This window comes from Rhincodon typus, chromosome 6 (assembly GCF_021869965.1).
Source record: "Rhincodon typus isolate 14 chromosome 6, sRhiTyp1.1, whole genome shotgun sequence".
In the NCBI taxonomy this organism is placed as follows: Eukaryota; Metazoa; Chordata; class Chondrichthyes; order Orectolobiformes; family Rhincodontidae; genus Rhincodon; species Rhincodon typus.
The window spans coordinates 6,138,007-6,154,862 of record NC_063337.1 but is presented as its reverse complement, the minus strand read 5'-3'; the positions used below and the strand labels follow the sequence as shown (position 1 = coordinate 6,154,862).

The following is a 16,856-nucleotide window of genomic DNA, read 5'->3' as shown; positions in this document are numbered from 1 at the left end:
GGCTATGGGCCAAGTGCTGGAAAATGGAATTAGAATAGATAGGTGACTGTTTTTGACAGGTGTGGACACGATGGGCTGAAGGGCCTTTTCCTGGGCTGTAGACCACTATAACTTTATGACTTTGTGAGAGAAAAGAATGTCCTCATCTCTGTCTCAAGTGCACAGTTCCCTATTTTGAAACAGCGACCTCTAGTTCTGGATTTTCCCACAAGACCATAAGAAATTTGAGCAGGAACAGGCCATTGGGCCCCTCATGCCTGCTCTGCCATTCAATAGGATCATGGCTGAGAGGAAACATCCTTTCTACATGTACCTTGCCAGGTGCCCTCGGGAGTTTATATGTTTCAACTAAGTCACCTCTCACTCTAAACTCTAAACAACCTTTCCTCATAAAGTAACCCACCCATTCCAGGGATTAGTGTAGGAAACTTACTTTGAATTGCTTCCAATGCTTGTACATCCTTCCTTCAATAAGGAGTCCAGTACTGTACACATTACTCCAGATGAGGTTCAGCTCCTCGAATTATTGCTTTCAGATTTCTTGTTCCTCAGGACAGAAGGGATATGAGGAAATATCATAGAATCCCCAGTAATCATAGAATCCCTACAGTGTAGAAGCAGGCCATTCGTCCCATCCAAGTCCTCATTGACCCTCTGAAGAGCATCCCACCCAGACCCACCCCATTGCTGTAGCCCTGCATTTCCCATGGCCAATCCACCTAACCTGCATATCCCTGGACACTATGGGCAATTTAGCATGGCCAATCCCCTTAGCCTGCACATCTTTGGACTGTGGGAGGAAACTGGAGCACCCAGAGGAAACAAACACTGATACGGAGAGAATGTGCAAACTCCACACAGACAGTCGCCCGAGGGTGGGATTGAAGCTGGGTTCCTGGCACTGTGAGGCAGCAGTGCTAACCACTGAGTCACTGTGCCACCCCAATGCTTCTATATGATATGGTCTATTTGCCAGATATTTATCCACTTACTTAATCTGTCTATATATCGTTTTGTAGCCTTCTTATGGCCTCTTCACAACTTACTTTCCTCCATCTCTTTGTGTCTTCAGTGAATTTCTCACCAATACCCTCCGTCCCTTCAATTAAGTCATTTACACAAATTGTAAAAAAATTGAATTAATGGCACTGATCACTGTGGATCACCACTTGTTACATTTTTAACATCCTGAAAATGACCCAGTTACTCTCCGTGTCCTGTTAGCCAGCCCATCTTCCACCCATACCAATACGCCATGAGCTTTAATTTTCTGCAATAATCTTTGGTGTAGCACGTTATTGATGCCTTCTGCAAATATATTTATAAGTATTGTACGTCCACAGGTTTCCCTTTTATTCATGACATAAGATACTTCCTCAAAGAGCTACAAAAAATTGGTTCAACATGATATTCCTTTCACAAAGCCAAGGCTTGCAGTCCAGTAATACAGACTGATACTGTTCTCACTTCAGGCACCGAATCCAGATGATACAGATGGTGAAAGGGCCGAACAAGATCATAATGACCCTCGAAGATCTCACTTTCATCAATCCACAACTGAGTAAGAAGGTTGGTGCACCCTGCATATGTCTGTAGCTCCTGACACTGCTTTGCATTACCGTGCTGGAAAGATTATGAACATGGCTATCCATTGAATGGAAACAGGCCGTTTGGCCCAACTGTGGTCAATGCCTGTGCTTGTACTCCACACTCTTGGTTTGTTAGACGGTGAAGATAACCATTGGGATGAACAAATTCAACTCTTGTTTACTTTTTTGAATGAATAAAAATCAGGGACAATCACTTTCCGGTACATTCTCCATGGTAATGCCTTGACCAATCAGATTCAACTTGCCAACCAACTCTCACCCTTCTCTCACGTAGTGTACATTCTTGTTCCCTTTGAAACTTGGCATTCTTGCATTTGTCCTGATGAGTGCAAGATGAAAAGCATCAACAAACAGCCTGTTTCGTGTTTCAGCAATATTTATTTATCTTTCTTGCAAGTTCTTGCAATGTGAGAATCACTGGCGATAGTCACATTTAATGTTCAGCCATGACTATCTTCGAGAAGATGGTGGTGAGCTGCCTTCTTTCACCATTGCAAGTTCATGTGGGGCATGTACACTCACAGTGCTGTTAGAAAAGGAGTTCCAGGATTGTGACCCAGCAACACTGAAGGAATGGCAATATACACCCAAATCAGGATAGTGAGTGGTTTGGAGGTGGAGGTGTTCCCTTGTATCGGCTGTCATTGTGCTTCCAAATGATGGAGGTTGCAGGCCAGGTAGGTGAAATCAAAAGATCCTTGATGAGTTACAGCACTGCATTCTTTGATGGGTACCCACTGTGCATTGGTAGTGGAGTGAATGAATGTATAAAGTGGTGGATCAGGTGCCAATTCAGGGGCCTACCCAGCTATCAGTCTATGCTCAAAATTGTACAATCAATCCCCTCCCTCTTGAAAAATGCCTCCAGAACCCATTCTATTAGTTTCTGATTGCAATAAAGGAGCAAGATCCACATGGCTGAAGAAAGAACTAAGATGTTGAGTCAATTCAGTGCTTAAGTGATTCAAAGCTTAGGTTTGAGGGGAATTTGAAAGAAAGGTAGGTAAGAATGTGATGACAGTGATAAGGATGGCAGGATATGCTGATGGGATGAGATGAAGGGCGTTGGGAGGAGGCAAAGGGCAGTTGGGCCAAATGGCTGGTTTCTACGTAATGGTCATTAATCCTCTGTTCTTTCTGATGGTGAGATTGAAGGGAGGAAGGGGATTTAATCAGTGGGAGGGTGGAAGATGCATGCCCTGCCTATACCCTGATCAAGCTGAGACCCTGGAGTAGACAATTATTAACCATGTATGAGCATCATTGCCATGCTGCTGGTATAAACTCAGCTCCAGGCAGGCTTGGTTCCACAGAAGGCTTTGAAATGCTCGGATTGAAAGAGGAAGTGAATGCTAAGGGAGATTTAGGATTTCCAGCCCTTTGGAGTCCTGAGTAAGAATGAGTTGGAGTAAGAGGCAGTGACACAGGTGTTTAGGCGAGGATTAGGAAAGGTGGAATAGCTTTTCCTTATTTGTGACATTATCCTTTCCTGGTAGGTTACTCTGCAACATATTAATGTTGGAATACAAATCTGAGTTAGTCCTCATGCCTTAATGCTACGAGAAATGAATCATCTGCCAACGTTTGGTCCAATTTTGTCTATACTTTCCTAAAAAGGATGTTAGTGTCTCCCAGACGGGTTTCACTGCAAACTGCCAGCTTCTGAACACTATCTTTATTTCTGATGTATTGAATGAACTACATTTAAATTCCAGACCCTGAGATGTTCTGGAATTGTTGATGATACCCAATATTGGAGCTCAGTGAATATGAAGAAATGGTTTCTAGTGGCCAGTAACTAGAGAACTCAGCTGAAAGTTCAGCAGCAAAAGAATGAAAAGGGCAAAGAAGGGATTTTCTTTATGCAGCAAGTTATGAGGATCTGCAAAGTACTGCCTGAGAGTCTGGTTGAAACAGGTAAGAACATAAGAACATAAGAACTAGGAGCAGGAGTAGGCCATCCGGCCCCTCAAGCCTGCCCCGCCATTTAATAAGATCATGGCTGATCTTTTTGAGACTCAGCTCCACTTACCCACCCGCTCACTATAACCCTTAATTCCTTATCTAGCCTTGCCTTAAACACATTCAGCAAGGTAGCTTCAACCGCTTCACTGGGCAGGGAATTCCACAGATTCACAACCCTTTGGGTGAAGAAGTTCCTCCTGACCTCAGTCCTATATCTGCTTCCCTTTATTTTGAGGCTATGCCCCCTAATCGTAGTTTCACCTGTTAGTGGAAACAACCTCCCTGCCTCCACCCTATCTATTCCGTTCATACTCTTACATGTTTCTATAAGATCTCCCCTCATTCTTCTGAATTCCAATGAGTATAATCCCAGCCTACTCAGTCTCTCCTCATAATCCAACCCTCTCAACTCTGGAATCAACTGAGTGAATCTTCTCTGCACCCTCTCCAGTGCTAGTATATCCCTTCTCAATTAAGGAGACCAAACCTGCTCACAGTACTCCAGGTGTGGCCTCACCAGGACCCCGTACAGCTGCAGCATAGCTTCCCTGTTTTTAAACTCCATCCCTATAAGAAAGGAATTGGATTGTAGCTCAAAAGAGGAAATAGAAACATCACAGGGCTATGGAGAAAGTGAATTAATTGGAAACAAAAACAGAAATTGCTGGAAAAGCTAAGCACTTCATCTGTGGAGAGAAAGCAAAGTTAACATTTCTGGTCCAGGGATCCTTCTTCAGAACTGGAGTCAAAACATTCATTCTGCTTTCTCTCCACAGAAGCTGCCAGACCTGCTGAGTATTTCTTACAATTTCTGTACATGTTTCTGATTTCCAACATCTGCAATTTTTCTTTATTTCTAGATTTATTGGAAAACTCTTTTAAAGAGCATGGTGAAGCATATGGAGTCCTAATGTGCTTTTTTTTTGGGTCTTAATGTCCACTTTGTAAAGTGGACACATTAGTCTGACTGTGAAAATCACTACAGTGTGGAAACAGGCTCCTCATCTCAACAAGTCCACACCGATCCTCAGAGCATCCCACCCAGACCTATCCCCCTATAACCCACACAACCCTGAACACTCTGTGCAATTTAGCATGGCCAATCCACCCAGCCTGCACATCTTTGGACTGTGGGAGGAAACCCACACAGACACTGGGAGAATGTGCAAACTCCACACAGACAGTTCTCTTTTGTTCCAGTCTGAATCACAGAGAAAGACATTCCCCATTCAGACCACTATAGAATCCCGACAGTGTGGAAGTAGGCTATTCAGCCCATAGCAACCCTCTGAAGAAATCCCCACTCAGACCCACCCCTCTACTCTATCCCTGTAAGCCTGGATTGTCCATGGCTAACCCATCCAGCCTGCACATCTTTGGACTGTGGGAGGAAACCCATGCAGACATGGGGAGAATGTGCAAACTCCACACAAACAGCTGCCTGAGGCTGGAATCAAGCCCACATCCCTGGCACTGTGAGGCAGCAGTACTAACCACTGAGCCACCGTGCTCCTTTTCTAACAGCACTGTTGGTGGGTACCTTCACTATCAAGGCTGCAGCAGTACAAAAAGGCAGCTCATCACCACCTTCTCAAGGGGAAGTTAGGGATGAGCAGTAAACGTCAACCTTGCCAGTAATATGCACATGTGAAGAATTATTTTTTTTAAAAAAGGTATGTCTTTCCATCTCAATCTAGAAAATAAATCTGGATGAGCTGAGTGATGGAAGAAGTGTATCTGAACGGAAGAGTCTCAAATCTGGAGGTTACTCACTTTCTGGCAAAAGCCTTACTACAGTAACCCACGAGAATTCAAATGTAGCACTGTATGAGGTAAATACCTTTTGCTTCCAGGTTGTTGGTTAACAGAACATTACAATTATGTTTATGAGCATTTATTTCACTTTGGAATGTCCTGTTGGTGATAATGTTTCAATATGAACCTGAATTTTGCAATAGAAACTGGGATGAGGTTTTCGGTGCCCACCATTATTAAGGAGTAACTCAGTTGGCAACTTCTATCATCCACATACATCTAGTTGAAATGTAAAAATCAGAACTTTCTGTTTCAGTTTCCCTCCTCTTCCATAAGCTTCGCCATAGCCACATCTCCCTGAGAAGCTCAGCATTCAAATACATTGACAGCCCTTGAGTTATCATATCTGTATATCAGTGAGATGAATGTACCCGCTTCTCTCAGCAGTGCCTAAGAGAAGAGATAGGCTGGGCTTATCTTCCTTAGAGCAGAGAAGGGTGAAGGAGGATCTGATCAAGGTGTACACATTAAACATCACAGAAAAAGGAAGACATGTCAATTTTAGAGTAAGTTCGTTTTCAACTGCGTAATAAGTCTTAATTACTGAAAAACCACCTCTCTGTCACTGAAAACTAACTTTTACTAGTGTGGAGTCTCATTCCTTTGCCTAGATCTCAGATTCCCAATCATGTGCTGCACTGAAAATATTCTCAAATGACTCCAACTCCGTGTGATTGAACCTACAAACTTGGCAAGTGCAGTTGTAATGAATAGCAGACCCTGTACTTCATTCTCACCTTAATTTCAAAGGATATTTTGCTCCACCTTATTCTGATCCCTTAGCAATCTCGCATTATGTCTCTCAAACTTTGCTCCATGAATCCCTGGGGATATATCGATAATTTTCAGAGGGGTGCATGAAATTAAAAAAAAGTGCTTGTTGAGCAGGCTGACCTTATGGATATCTGGTGACGGAACAAAAACTATGATCAAGTGTGACAAATGAATGGCAGACAAACAAGCAGAGTGCGAGCCAGGATGCAGTTGCAGTACGTAGCTGTTGCATGTGTAATGTGGAGTGGACTCAGATGGTCATAGAGATTTTACAGCATGGTAAGAGCCCCTTCAGCCCATTGTGTCCCTGCCAGTCATCCAACATCCATCCATCCAATCCCATTTTCCAGCACTTGACCCATTGCGTTGTATGCTATGGCATTTCAAGTGCTCATCTAAATATTGTTTTAAAATATTTTGAGTGCTTCCACCCTTTGAGGTAGTGAGTTCCAGATACCCACAACCTTCTGGGTGAAAAAATCTTTCCTCAAATCTCCTTTAAGCCTCCTGCTCCTTACTTTCAGACTGTGCTCCACTCACACCTACTAAAGGAAAACATTTCTCCCCATCGACCCTGTCTATGCCCCTCAGACCTTTGTACACCTCAATCAGATTCCCCCTCACCCTTCTCTGTTTTGAGGAAAACAACCTAATCTAATCGCTGAGACCCTGCTGAGAGAAGCAGATATGTACATCTCACTGATACACCTATTTTCTTGAAAGCATAATTAAAACATTTGTTCTGTGCAGCACATTCATATCATGAGTATTGTATAATATTAGAATTTAGATTGAATTGATGGGAGGGTGTAATGATTACAAATCCATTTTCAAATAGGCCACTTCAACCAAATATCTTTGAGAAACACTGACCAAACATATGTGTTGAAGATGACTTCATGGCCACCTCAAGCTAGAGTCATAGAGTCATAGAGATGTACAGAAACAGACCCTTCGGTCCAACTCATCCATACCGACCAGATATCCTAAATTAATCTAGTCTCATTTGCCAGCATTTGGTCCATATCCCTTTAAACTCTTCCTTTTCATATAGCCATCCAGACGGCTTTTAAATATTGTAAATGTACCAGTCTCCACCACTTCCTCTGGCAGCTCGTTCTATACACGCACCACCCTCTGTGTGAAAACATTGCCCCTTAGATCCTTTTAAATCTTTCCCCTCCCACCTTAAATCCATGCCCTCTAGGTTTGGATTCCCTACCCTGGGAAAAAGACCTTGGTTATTTGCTCTATCCTTGCCCCTCATGATTTTATAAACTTCAATAAGGTCACCCCTCAGCCTCTGACACTCTAGGGAAAATAGCCCCAACCTATTCAGCCTCTCCCTGTAGCTCAAATGCTCCAAACCTTGGCAACATCTGTCTTAATCTTTTCTGAACCCTTTCAAGTTTTGCAACATGCTTCCTATAGCAGGATGGCCAGAATTGAATGCAATTGAATGTCCTGTACTGCTGCAACATGACCCCTCAACTCCTATACTGACCAATAAAGACAAGCATACCAAACGCCTTCTTCACTACCTTGTCGACCTGCCACTCCATTTTCAAGTAACTATGAACCTGCTCTCCAAGGCCTCTTTGTTCAGCAAAACTCCCAACGACCTTACCAATTAAATGTATAAGTCCTGCCCTGATTTGTCTTACCAAAATGCAGCACCTCACATTTATCTAAATTAAACTCCACCTGCCACTCGTCAGCCCATTGCACATCTAATCAAGGTCCCGTTGTACTCTGAGGTAACCTTCTTTGTTGTCCAGTACGCCTCCAATTTTGGTGTCATCTGCAAACTTACTAACCATGCCTCCTATGTTCACATCCAAATCATTTATATAAATGACAGAAAGTTGTGGACCCAGCACCGATCCTTGCGGAATACCACTGGTCACAGGCCTCCAATCTGAAAAGCAACCCTCCACCACCACCTTTTGTCTCCTACCTTTGAATCAATTATGTATCCTCTGGTTAGTTCTCCCTGTATTCCATGTGATCTAACCTTGTTAATGAGTTTACCATGCAGAACCTTATCAAATGCCTAATTCAAATCCACATAGATCAACCCACGGCTTTGCCTTCATCAGTCTTGTTTGTCACTTCTTCAAAAAACTCAATCAAGTTAGTGAGACATGATTTCCCACGCACAAAGCCATGTTGACTATCCCTAATCAGTTCTTGCCTTTCCAAAAACATGTAAATCCTGTTCCTCAGGATCACATCCAGATTTTGACTTTGTCCACTAGTGGAAAATAGGTGAGAAAGAGCCATTTTTCCTCACAAATATGAGGATTAATCTCCTGACACTTTTCTGCAAAGCCTTTAGCACTCAAGTGTCTCTCTTGCTTCTTGGTAACCAGAACTAGATATTGTAGTCAAAGTGAAGCCTTACTGGAGGCCATCACATTGACATTTATTTTACACTGTTGACTATTCAGGGCAGGATGGTGGCTCAGTGGTTAGCACTGCTGCCTCACAGTGCCAGGGACCTGGGCTCAATTCTACCCTCAGGCGATTGACTGTGTGGAGTTTGTACATTCTCCCCATCTCTGCGTGGGTTTCCTTTGGGTGCTTTGATTTCCTCCCACAGTCAAAAGATGTGTAGGTTAGGTGGATTGGCCATGCAGCGTTAAAGGGATAGTGTGGGCAGGTAGATCTGTGTGGGATGCTCTTCAGAGGGTCAGTGTGGCCCAGTGTGTCGGGCTGAATGGCCTGTTTCCACACAATCGGGATTCTATTCTATTTAGCCCAGCATTTGAACATACAAATATATGAAATATGAGCAGAATAGATCTTTTGGCCCTAAGCCTGCCATTCAATTTAATCATAGATGATCTTGGCTCGATCCCTTGCTTGACAAGACTTTTATCCACATTTGCCATACAAATATTCAATGATCCTATGTCCCTTCCTTCCGAGGAATGGAGTTCTAAATTTGCACAACCCTCTGGCAGAAAGAATTTCTCATCATCTTTGCCCTAAAGAGATGAAACCTGATTTAAAAACAGATTCTTAGTTCTGGACTAACCCATAAAAGGAAACATCCTTTCCATGCCCACCTTGCCAAGACCATTCAAGATCTTATAGACTTCAATCAAGTCACTTCTCACTTTTCTAAGCAGAAACAAGCCCAGTCTGTCCAATAAGCTCATAAGAAAACCAAACCATTGCAGGTACCAATCTAATAAATATCCCCTGAATCTAGCATCCTGTGCTCTGTAATTGACTGTACGTGCTTAGAATACCATCTAAACACTTATTAGTCCTTGTTGTGTTTCTTGGTTGGATTATTTACCATTGGATTTATAAGATTTCTTTTTCAGCTTTTTCTCAATGTATTTAATTTCTGTACTCAGATGCAAATCAAGAATTGTGGGGCAAAGGCAGGAAAGTGCAGTTGAGTATGATCAGATTGGCTATAATCTCATTGAACGGCAAAGCAGACTTAATGGGCCGAATGGGCTGACTTCTGCTCCCATGTCTTATGGCCTTTTGTTATTTTCAATTCAAATTTTTCTTTGAAAAACGGTTTGCACTGTGTGAAATGCATGTTTCTTGTTTGAACAGGGGGATTGGGTCTGGCTAAAGAAATTTGACCCTGGAAGTCTCTGTGAGGTACAGAAATCTACAACAAACATACTGAGAAAGGTAAATCCATGGACACAGGGGCATGTATCCCTTATCTGAGCCCACACAGATATTATAAAATTCTCATCCCTTTACTCAGTTCTCTCCTTGGCATCATCACTCGCTGTCTCTGTAACCCTTTTCCAGGCCTACAGTCGTCAGTGTTTCTCCAGTAATGGTCCTTGGTCTATCTCTCACTCCCCTCTATTTATGACCCTATGCCTGGACTGGAAGCTATGGAATTCCCTCACTTAACCACTCCACCTCCTTTAAGATGCTTCTTAAAAGCTGCTGTCTGAGCTCTTCCCCTTAATCTTTTTACTCATGCATTCATGAGATGTAAGTGTCACTGACAGGGCCCACATTTATTGCCCATCCCTAATTGCCCTTGAGTAGATGGTAATGAGTCACCTTCCTGAGCCACTGCAGTCTGTGGGATGTGGGTTATACATACTGTGCTGTTAGGAATGGGAACTCCCTTCATCCATAGAGTCATAGATTCCCTACAGTATGGAAGCAGGCCATTCAGCCCATTAAGTCCACACCAACCCTCCAAACAGCATCCCACCTAGACCTAACCCCCTACCCTATCCCTGTAATCCTGCATTTCCCATGGCTTCACCTAACCTGTACACTATGGGCAATTTAGCATGGCCAATCCACCTAACTTGCAGATCTTTGGACTGTGGGAGGAAACCCACACAGACACAGGAAGAATGTGCAAACTCTACACAGACAGTCACCCGAGGGTGGAATCGAACACAAGTCCCTGATGCTGTGAGGCAGCAGTGCTAACCACTGAGCCACTGTACCTCCTTGAATCATAGAGGTCTACAGCACAGAAAAATACCCTTCGGCCCACTGTGTCAGTCAAAAGCACCCACCTAACTATTTTAATCCCATTTTCCAGCACTTTGCCCATGGCCTTGTATGCCGTGGCACTGCAAGTGCACAACTAAATACTTATAGAGTCATATAGAAAGGTAATTCTAGGATTTTGATCCAACAACATTGCAAATTTCCTACTGTCACTTGGTATCAACATTTGCCTGTTGGAAATGTTTGATAGAGATATATATAACACTGCATATGCTGTCATGCAATAAACATGTGCGACACTATGCACACACATCAAGCAAAAATACAGGTGTGTGCAAACCTGTGTAGATTCATAAATATTTAATGTGGCTATATTATCACTCCGCATGTGTTCACAGGTATGGGAAATAGATACATGCAATACTTCATATATTCAGTCATACAATGCAGATACATGAAATATGAGCACACACCAATGAATGCTACAGATGCTTGCAACCCAATCGTACACACGTGCTCACAAATGTACTGTGCACATTCATGCATCCCTCTGCACACCCAGAGACAAATGTGTTCCAGTGTAAGTGTTTTGAAGGTGTAAGGTGTTTGCAATTCCAGACCATCCATATTCAATTCTAATGCATATTGTTCGCCTTGCTTTTGAAGATGAGAGACTTGCGTAACGAGAATGTGAACCCTTTTCTGGGCTTCCTCTATGACAATGGAGTGTTGGCCATCACGAGTGAGTACTGCTCCAGAGGAAGTCTTCACGATCTCCTCAGAAACGATGACGTGAATCTTGACTGGATGTTCAAGTCCTCTCTCCTATTGGATTTAATCAAGGTAATATCTCAGGGGGCTGCATTGAGAGGAAGTAGCCAGGGAAACCATCAGTGAATGATCACTCGTGGAACAACATTGAGGGGAGTTGGCTTGGTCTTGATTCAAAGTCTTTTGTTGCAACATTCTCGGGAAATTTCAAGCCTGATCATTTATACTGGTACTAGATCAGAAAAGAGAATAAAATAGGAGAGAGAAGAAAACAGGAGAGGGAAAAACAATGAAAGACCTCACACAGTAGCCCAAAGCACTTCACAAACAGTAAAGTGATGGTAATTTAGTCACTGTTATATAATGGAGGAAATGTGGCAACTAATTTGCAAGCAGTCAGAAACATTAATGTGATCATTTGTTTGAATAAATTAGATAAATAATGGAAAGGATATTTTGGATAGCTCCCCTGTTCTTCTTTCAAACTGTACAATATTTACACCTTGAGATGGTACATGTAGTTTCAGCTAAATGCCTCTTCTAGAAGGAGGTATCTCAGAGAGTGCAGAGAACGTTGACCAGAAGGATTCCAAAGTGAGGGATTTTAGTGACAGGGCTAGGTCTGAGAATCTGTGATGCCAGTTGGAGAAAAGGTAATAGAGGGAAAGTTTAAGTGCACAATGTTACTGTAGATTTGAATAAGATTCACAAAAAAAAACTGTTTCTCTGAGTTGACAGCACAAGGATTTAAGATTTTAATGAATGAGTGATTTGATTGTCCCATGTACAAAGTGTTTTGTTGCCACAATCTGGCACCATTTGGGATTACAAAATGAATCAAAAGAAACAATGGGTGTACTGCAGCCAGGAGTCCCTGCTGTGCTATTGCCGCAGACGATATCACGCTGCCATTCAAGGAGTCAACGCATCCGGCCTCCAAACCAGCAGTGACCGCTGACACTGCTCTAGACTCCCCGCCATGTCAGGAAGATGGAGAAAAGAAAAAGTAAAAGAGAGAAAGACAAAAAGAAAAGAGAGAAAAAGAATGCGGCAGTTCTAGAGTGGATGGGCTCAGCCAGAACACTACTTACCACGCCGGCACTGCCATCTTGATGACAAGAGCATGTCAGAGGCTAGGAATTCTGTAACTCTCCAAAAACTTGCGATTCATCTACAAGGCACAAGTCAGGTCTCCCATGTGCCTGGATGAGAGCAACTCCAACAACACTGTTTGGCTGTGTTATCAATACACATTGTTTGGTCATTTAGTCTTCAGATAGGACTTGAACCAGGTGCTTCTTCCCTGTAGGAACATAGCAGCAAGAGTTTGCCATTGAGACCCTTGACCAGGCTACACCATTCTAGATCATGCCTGATCATTTAGCTCAAAGCCTTGTACAATCCCCATAACCTTTGCTCTCATTGGTAACTAGAAATTTCTCAATCTCTTTCTTGAACGTAGTTAATGACTAAACACCTTAGCCTACTGCAAGAAGGTAGGATACCAGCCGCTATGATGAAGATCCCAGTGTTTTAGTGCAGGTGATCAAACGTGGGGACAAAGTGGCAGTCTTTAAGGAATATCTTAAAGTAGAAGGAAGAGGCAGTGAGGTATTCAGGATGAAATTCCAGAGGGGAAGGCCAAGCACCAATGGTGGGGAACGGAAGGGAGAAATGCACAAGACAGACTGTTGCTGTTGGACCGTCTGATCTCACAATGCCCATGTTTATTCACGGACAGGGAATGAAGTATCTGCACCACCGAGAGTTTCCCCATGGACGCCTGAAATCAGGAAACTGCCTGGTGGATGGACGGTTTGTGCTGAAGATTGCTGACTACGGCTACTTGGAATTGTTGGAGACACAGAAGATTCCACGAGAGAAGCCACCACCAGAAGGTGAACCGGGTACAAGGTGGGGCAGGGTGGGTGGGGGCACTTTTAATACCAGTCACTCAGAGAAAAGGCTAGATAGGCTGTTGTAGGGGTGAGATAGAACGGGTGAGGAAGTGACCCTATCTCCACATCTAATTGGTATGCAACACCAACCTCCCAAGTGGAGCTACATGTGACAGTTGTCTTACAAATTATTCTTTTAATTAGAAACAAGGATGATTTGGTGGTTGGGAAACAAGTGGTCAGAGTTGTGTAATATCATCTCTGGATAGAAAACAATGTCAGTGGGTCGCACTGACAAACGATTGAGGCATCAAGCCTCGTTTTAGAAATCTAACTGGTCCATTGAGGTCTATGGGAGACCTCTGTCTGGGCTGGGCAACATGTGGCACCTATTAGGACATAGAACATAGAACATAGAACTGTCCAGTACAGGAAGGGGGCCTTTGGCCCACAATGTTGTGCCAAACATGATGCCAAATTAAATTAATCCCTTCTGCCTGCCGTTGGTCCATATCCCTCCATTCCTTGCATATTCATGTGCTTATCTGAAAATCCCTTAAATTCTCCTATTGTATCTGCCGCCACTACCACCCCTGGCAGTGTGCTCCACACTCCTACCACTCTCCGTATACAAAAACTTGCCCATTGCATCTCCTTTGAACATTCCCCCTCTAACCTCAAATGCATGCCCCCTAGTATTAAACATTTCAACTCTGGGAAAGAAGATTCTGACAATCAACCCTATCTATGAATCCCGTAATTTTATAGGCTTCTATCAGCCTGCGCCGCTCAAGAGAAAACAACCCGAGTTTTTCTAGGTTCTCCTTATAGCTCATACCCTCTAATCCAGGCAGCATCCTGATAAACTTCTTCTGCGCCCTCTCCAAAGCCTCCACATCCTTCCTGTAATGTGATGACCAGAATTCTATGCCACATGGTTTACTCCTCATATGCTTTGGAGTGGCACTGCATGTTGTTTCACTGTAAAGACAGACAAAATGAACTATGTTGTTCTTTTTATCCAGAGAGCAATTTTCAGAACCGAATGTTGAGGTCCTTCAGTTTTATAATTAGGCTTACTGCCTGTATCTTAACTTTCTCTCAGTCCCATTCATCTCTCGGTTCTTTGCTTCCTGATATACTTTGGCTCCTCGTCTGGAAACACAACATTTAATAATTCTCATTCTTCTTTCAAATGCTTCACCCTCCCTATCTCCGTAACCTTTTCCAGTCTCATGACATAAGGTATAGGAGCAGAATTAGGCCATTCAGCCCATTGAGTCTGAGCCACCATGTGATCTCGGCTGATAAGTTTCTCAGCCCCAATCTCCTGCCTTCTCCCCGTAACTCTTGACTCCCTCAAGATCAAGAACCAATGTATCTCTGTCTTTGTTTTTGCTGTGTTAAAGGTACTATGTGAATGCAATTTGTTGTTGTGTGTGCCTGAAAGACTGAATGTCTGGCACACTTTTTGGTAGATCCACCAAAATAAAAAAAAATACACTGTCCCCTTTTTCTATTCTCAGAATTATTGTGGACAGCTCCTGAGTTCCTGAGAGACTCTGAATTGTCCAAGAAGCCAACGCTGAAAGGAGACACTTACAGCTTTGCCATCATTTTGCAGGAAGTTGTGGTTCGAGGCTCCCCTTATTGCATGTTAGACCTCAGCCCTGAAGGTGGGTTCAGTGTTATATTCCAGCATCCTTTCGCAGTGATGGTTAATCTGTCCAAACATTGACGGCTTATCTGTTTCCATTTACAAGGATGTTGCCAGGGTTGGAGGGTTTAAGCTATAGGGAGAGACTGAATAGGCTGGGACTATTTTCCCTGGAGCATAGGAGGTGGAGTGATGACCTTATAGAGGTTTATAAAATCATGAGGGGCATGGATAGGGTGTATAGTCAAGGTTGTACTCCTGTGGTAGGAGATTTCAAAGCTGGAGGGCATATTTTTAAGGTGAGAGGAGCAAGATTTAAAAGGGACCTGAGGTGGAGCTTTTTCACACAGAGGGTGGTTTGTATGTGGAATGAACTGCCAGAGGAAGTGATAGATGCAGGTAGAGGTAGAACATTTAAAGGACATTTGGACAGGTTCATGAGTCGGAAAAATTTAGAGGGATATGGGTCAAATGCAGGCAAATAGGACTAGTTTAGCTTGGGAAACTTGGTCGGCATGGACAAGTTGGACCAAAGGGTCTGTGTCCGTGCTGTATGTCTCTATGAATTAAAGAGAGTGAATATGAAAATGAGAATTGCACATTAGATAGAGATTTGAAGGGAATTTTAGGCTCTGGAGTTGGATTGGTCACTCATGAGGTTGCATGTTTCAAATTTAGTGCCAGGTTTTCATCCTTGAAATGGATACCATGAGGTGGGAAAATTCTGAGCCAAGCCTCATTATATTTTCAAGGCGGAGAGTCAAGGCAACCATTAGAGGGTTGAAACAGCTATGTTCCTGCTTGATTGACAGTTCTGTCCGTCTGATTTCTCTCAATTTCACAACGTTTCTTGTTTAAAAGTTTAGCCAGTTTCAGACGCTGACATTTTAAAGTGCATTGATCATTGACACATGTATTGTCTTGTCATAGAAAAGATTTCATTTGCAAAATGATGAAAAGTTATGAAAGAATCACTTTTGTTTTTTAAAGATGTATTTTTACATAATCCACTGCCACTACAGTGTTCACTATTCGATCCAGCAGACAGTAGGTGAGTAGGCATTGGAAGAATCAAACCTTAACATGGCATGACTGCCATGTGGATCGTTGTTTTTTGTGTCATACATTGACAGGGCCATGGAATGGGAAAATGGCATTCCTTGGTACAGGGCTGGGGCATGACGGACCATGTGGGGGAACATACTTTGGCATAGCAAGGATAGTGGGCCGTGGAGGGTGGCAATGGGAAGGTATGGGGGTTAAGAAGGATCAGTAGGGAATTTGAAGGTGCATACTATGGTGGTTGTAAGGAGGTCAGCCAGGGTGGACCTCATAGAATATGAGTTACCTGACTGGGGCTGTTAATCTGGTCCAATCAGGGAGCTCTGGCTGACAGATATAAACAGGAGCATTGGGCCATCTTGTGGTACAGTGGTAATGACCATACCCCTGGACCAGGAATGCCTGGGTTCAAGTCCCACCTGCTCCAGAGGGGTATAATAACATCTCTAAACAGGTTGATTAGATAAACAGGAGTGCCAAACATCCTTTTCACACTGAGAACTGGCTCTGAGGAAACTGGATCAGTATCCACGTGTAAATAAGGGGTGATTTAGTTATGGGATACCGACCTCTGTGGAGTTATTTCACACCTTGGCACAGGGAGAATGGCGAGCCATGTTTCCCTCACTCAGACATTGATTCATATCTGAGATGTCATGAACAAAGCCTCTTAAAGACCTGGCCATGATGATAGAAAAATAACAGAAAATAGGAGCAGGAGGAGGCCATTCAGCCCTTCAAGCCTGCTCCACCATTCAATATGATCATGGCTGATCATCCAACTAGTCCCCAATCCTGCTTTCTCCCCACACCCTTTGATAACTTTAGTCCTAAGAACTATATCAA

General features: G+C 43.2%; 1 protein-coding gene across 1 annotated transcript in view; it reads left to right on the top strand.

The window, feature by feature from the left end:
* gucy2f (guanylate cyclase 2F, retinal) overlaps window positions 1–16,856 on the top strand; it is a 61,310-nt gene that overhangs the window by 19,597 nt on the left and 24,857 nt on the right. The window contains exons 5-10 of the mRNA XM_020520443.2: window positions 1,473–1,569; window positions 5,273–5,407; window positions 9,744–9,824; window positions 11,289–11,465; window positions 13,135–13,291; window positions 14,818–14,967. Of these exons, the coding sequence (XP_020376032.2) occupies window positions 1,473–1,569; window positions 5,273–5,407; window positions 9,744–9,824; window positions 11,289–11,465; window positions 13,135–13,291; window positions 14,818–14,967 (797 nt within the window). The remainder of the gene's footprint in view (window positions 1–1,472; window positions 1,570–5,272; window positions 5,408–9,743; window positions 9,825–11,288; window positions 11,466–13,134; window positions 13,292–14,817; window positions 14,968–16,856) is intronic.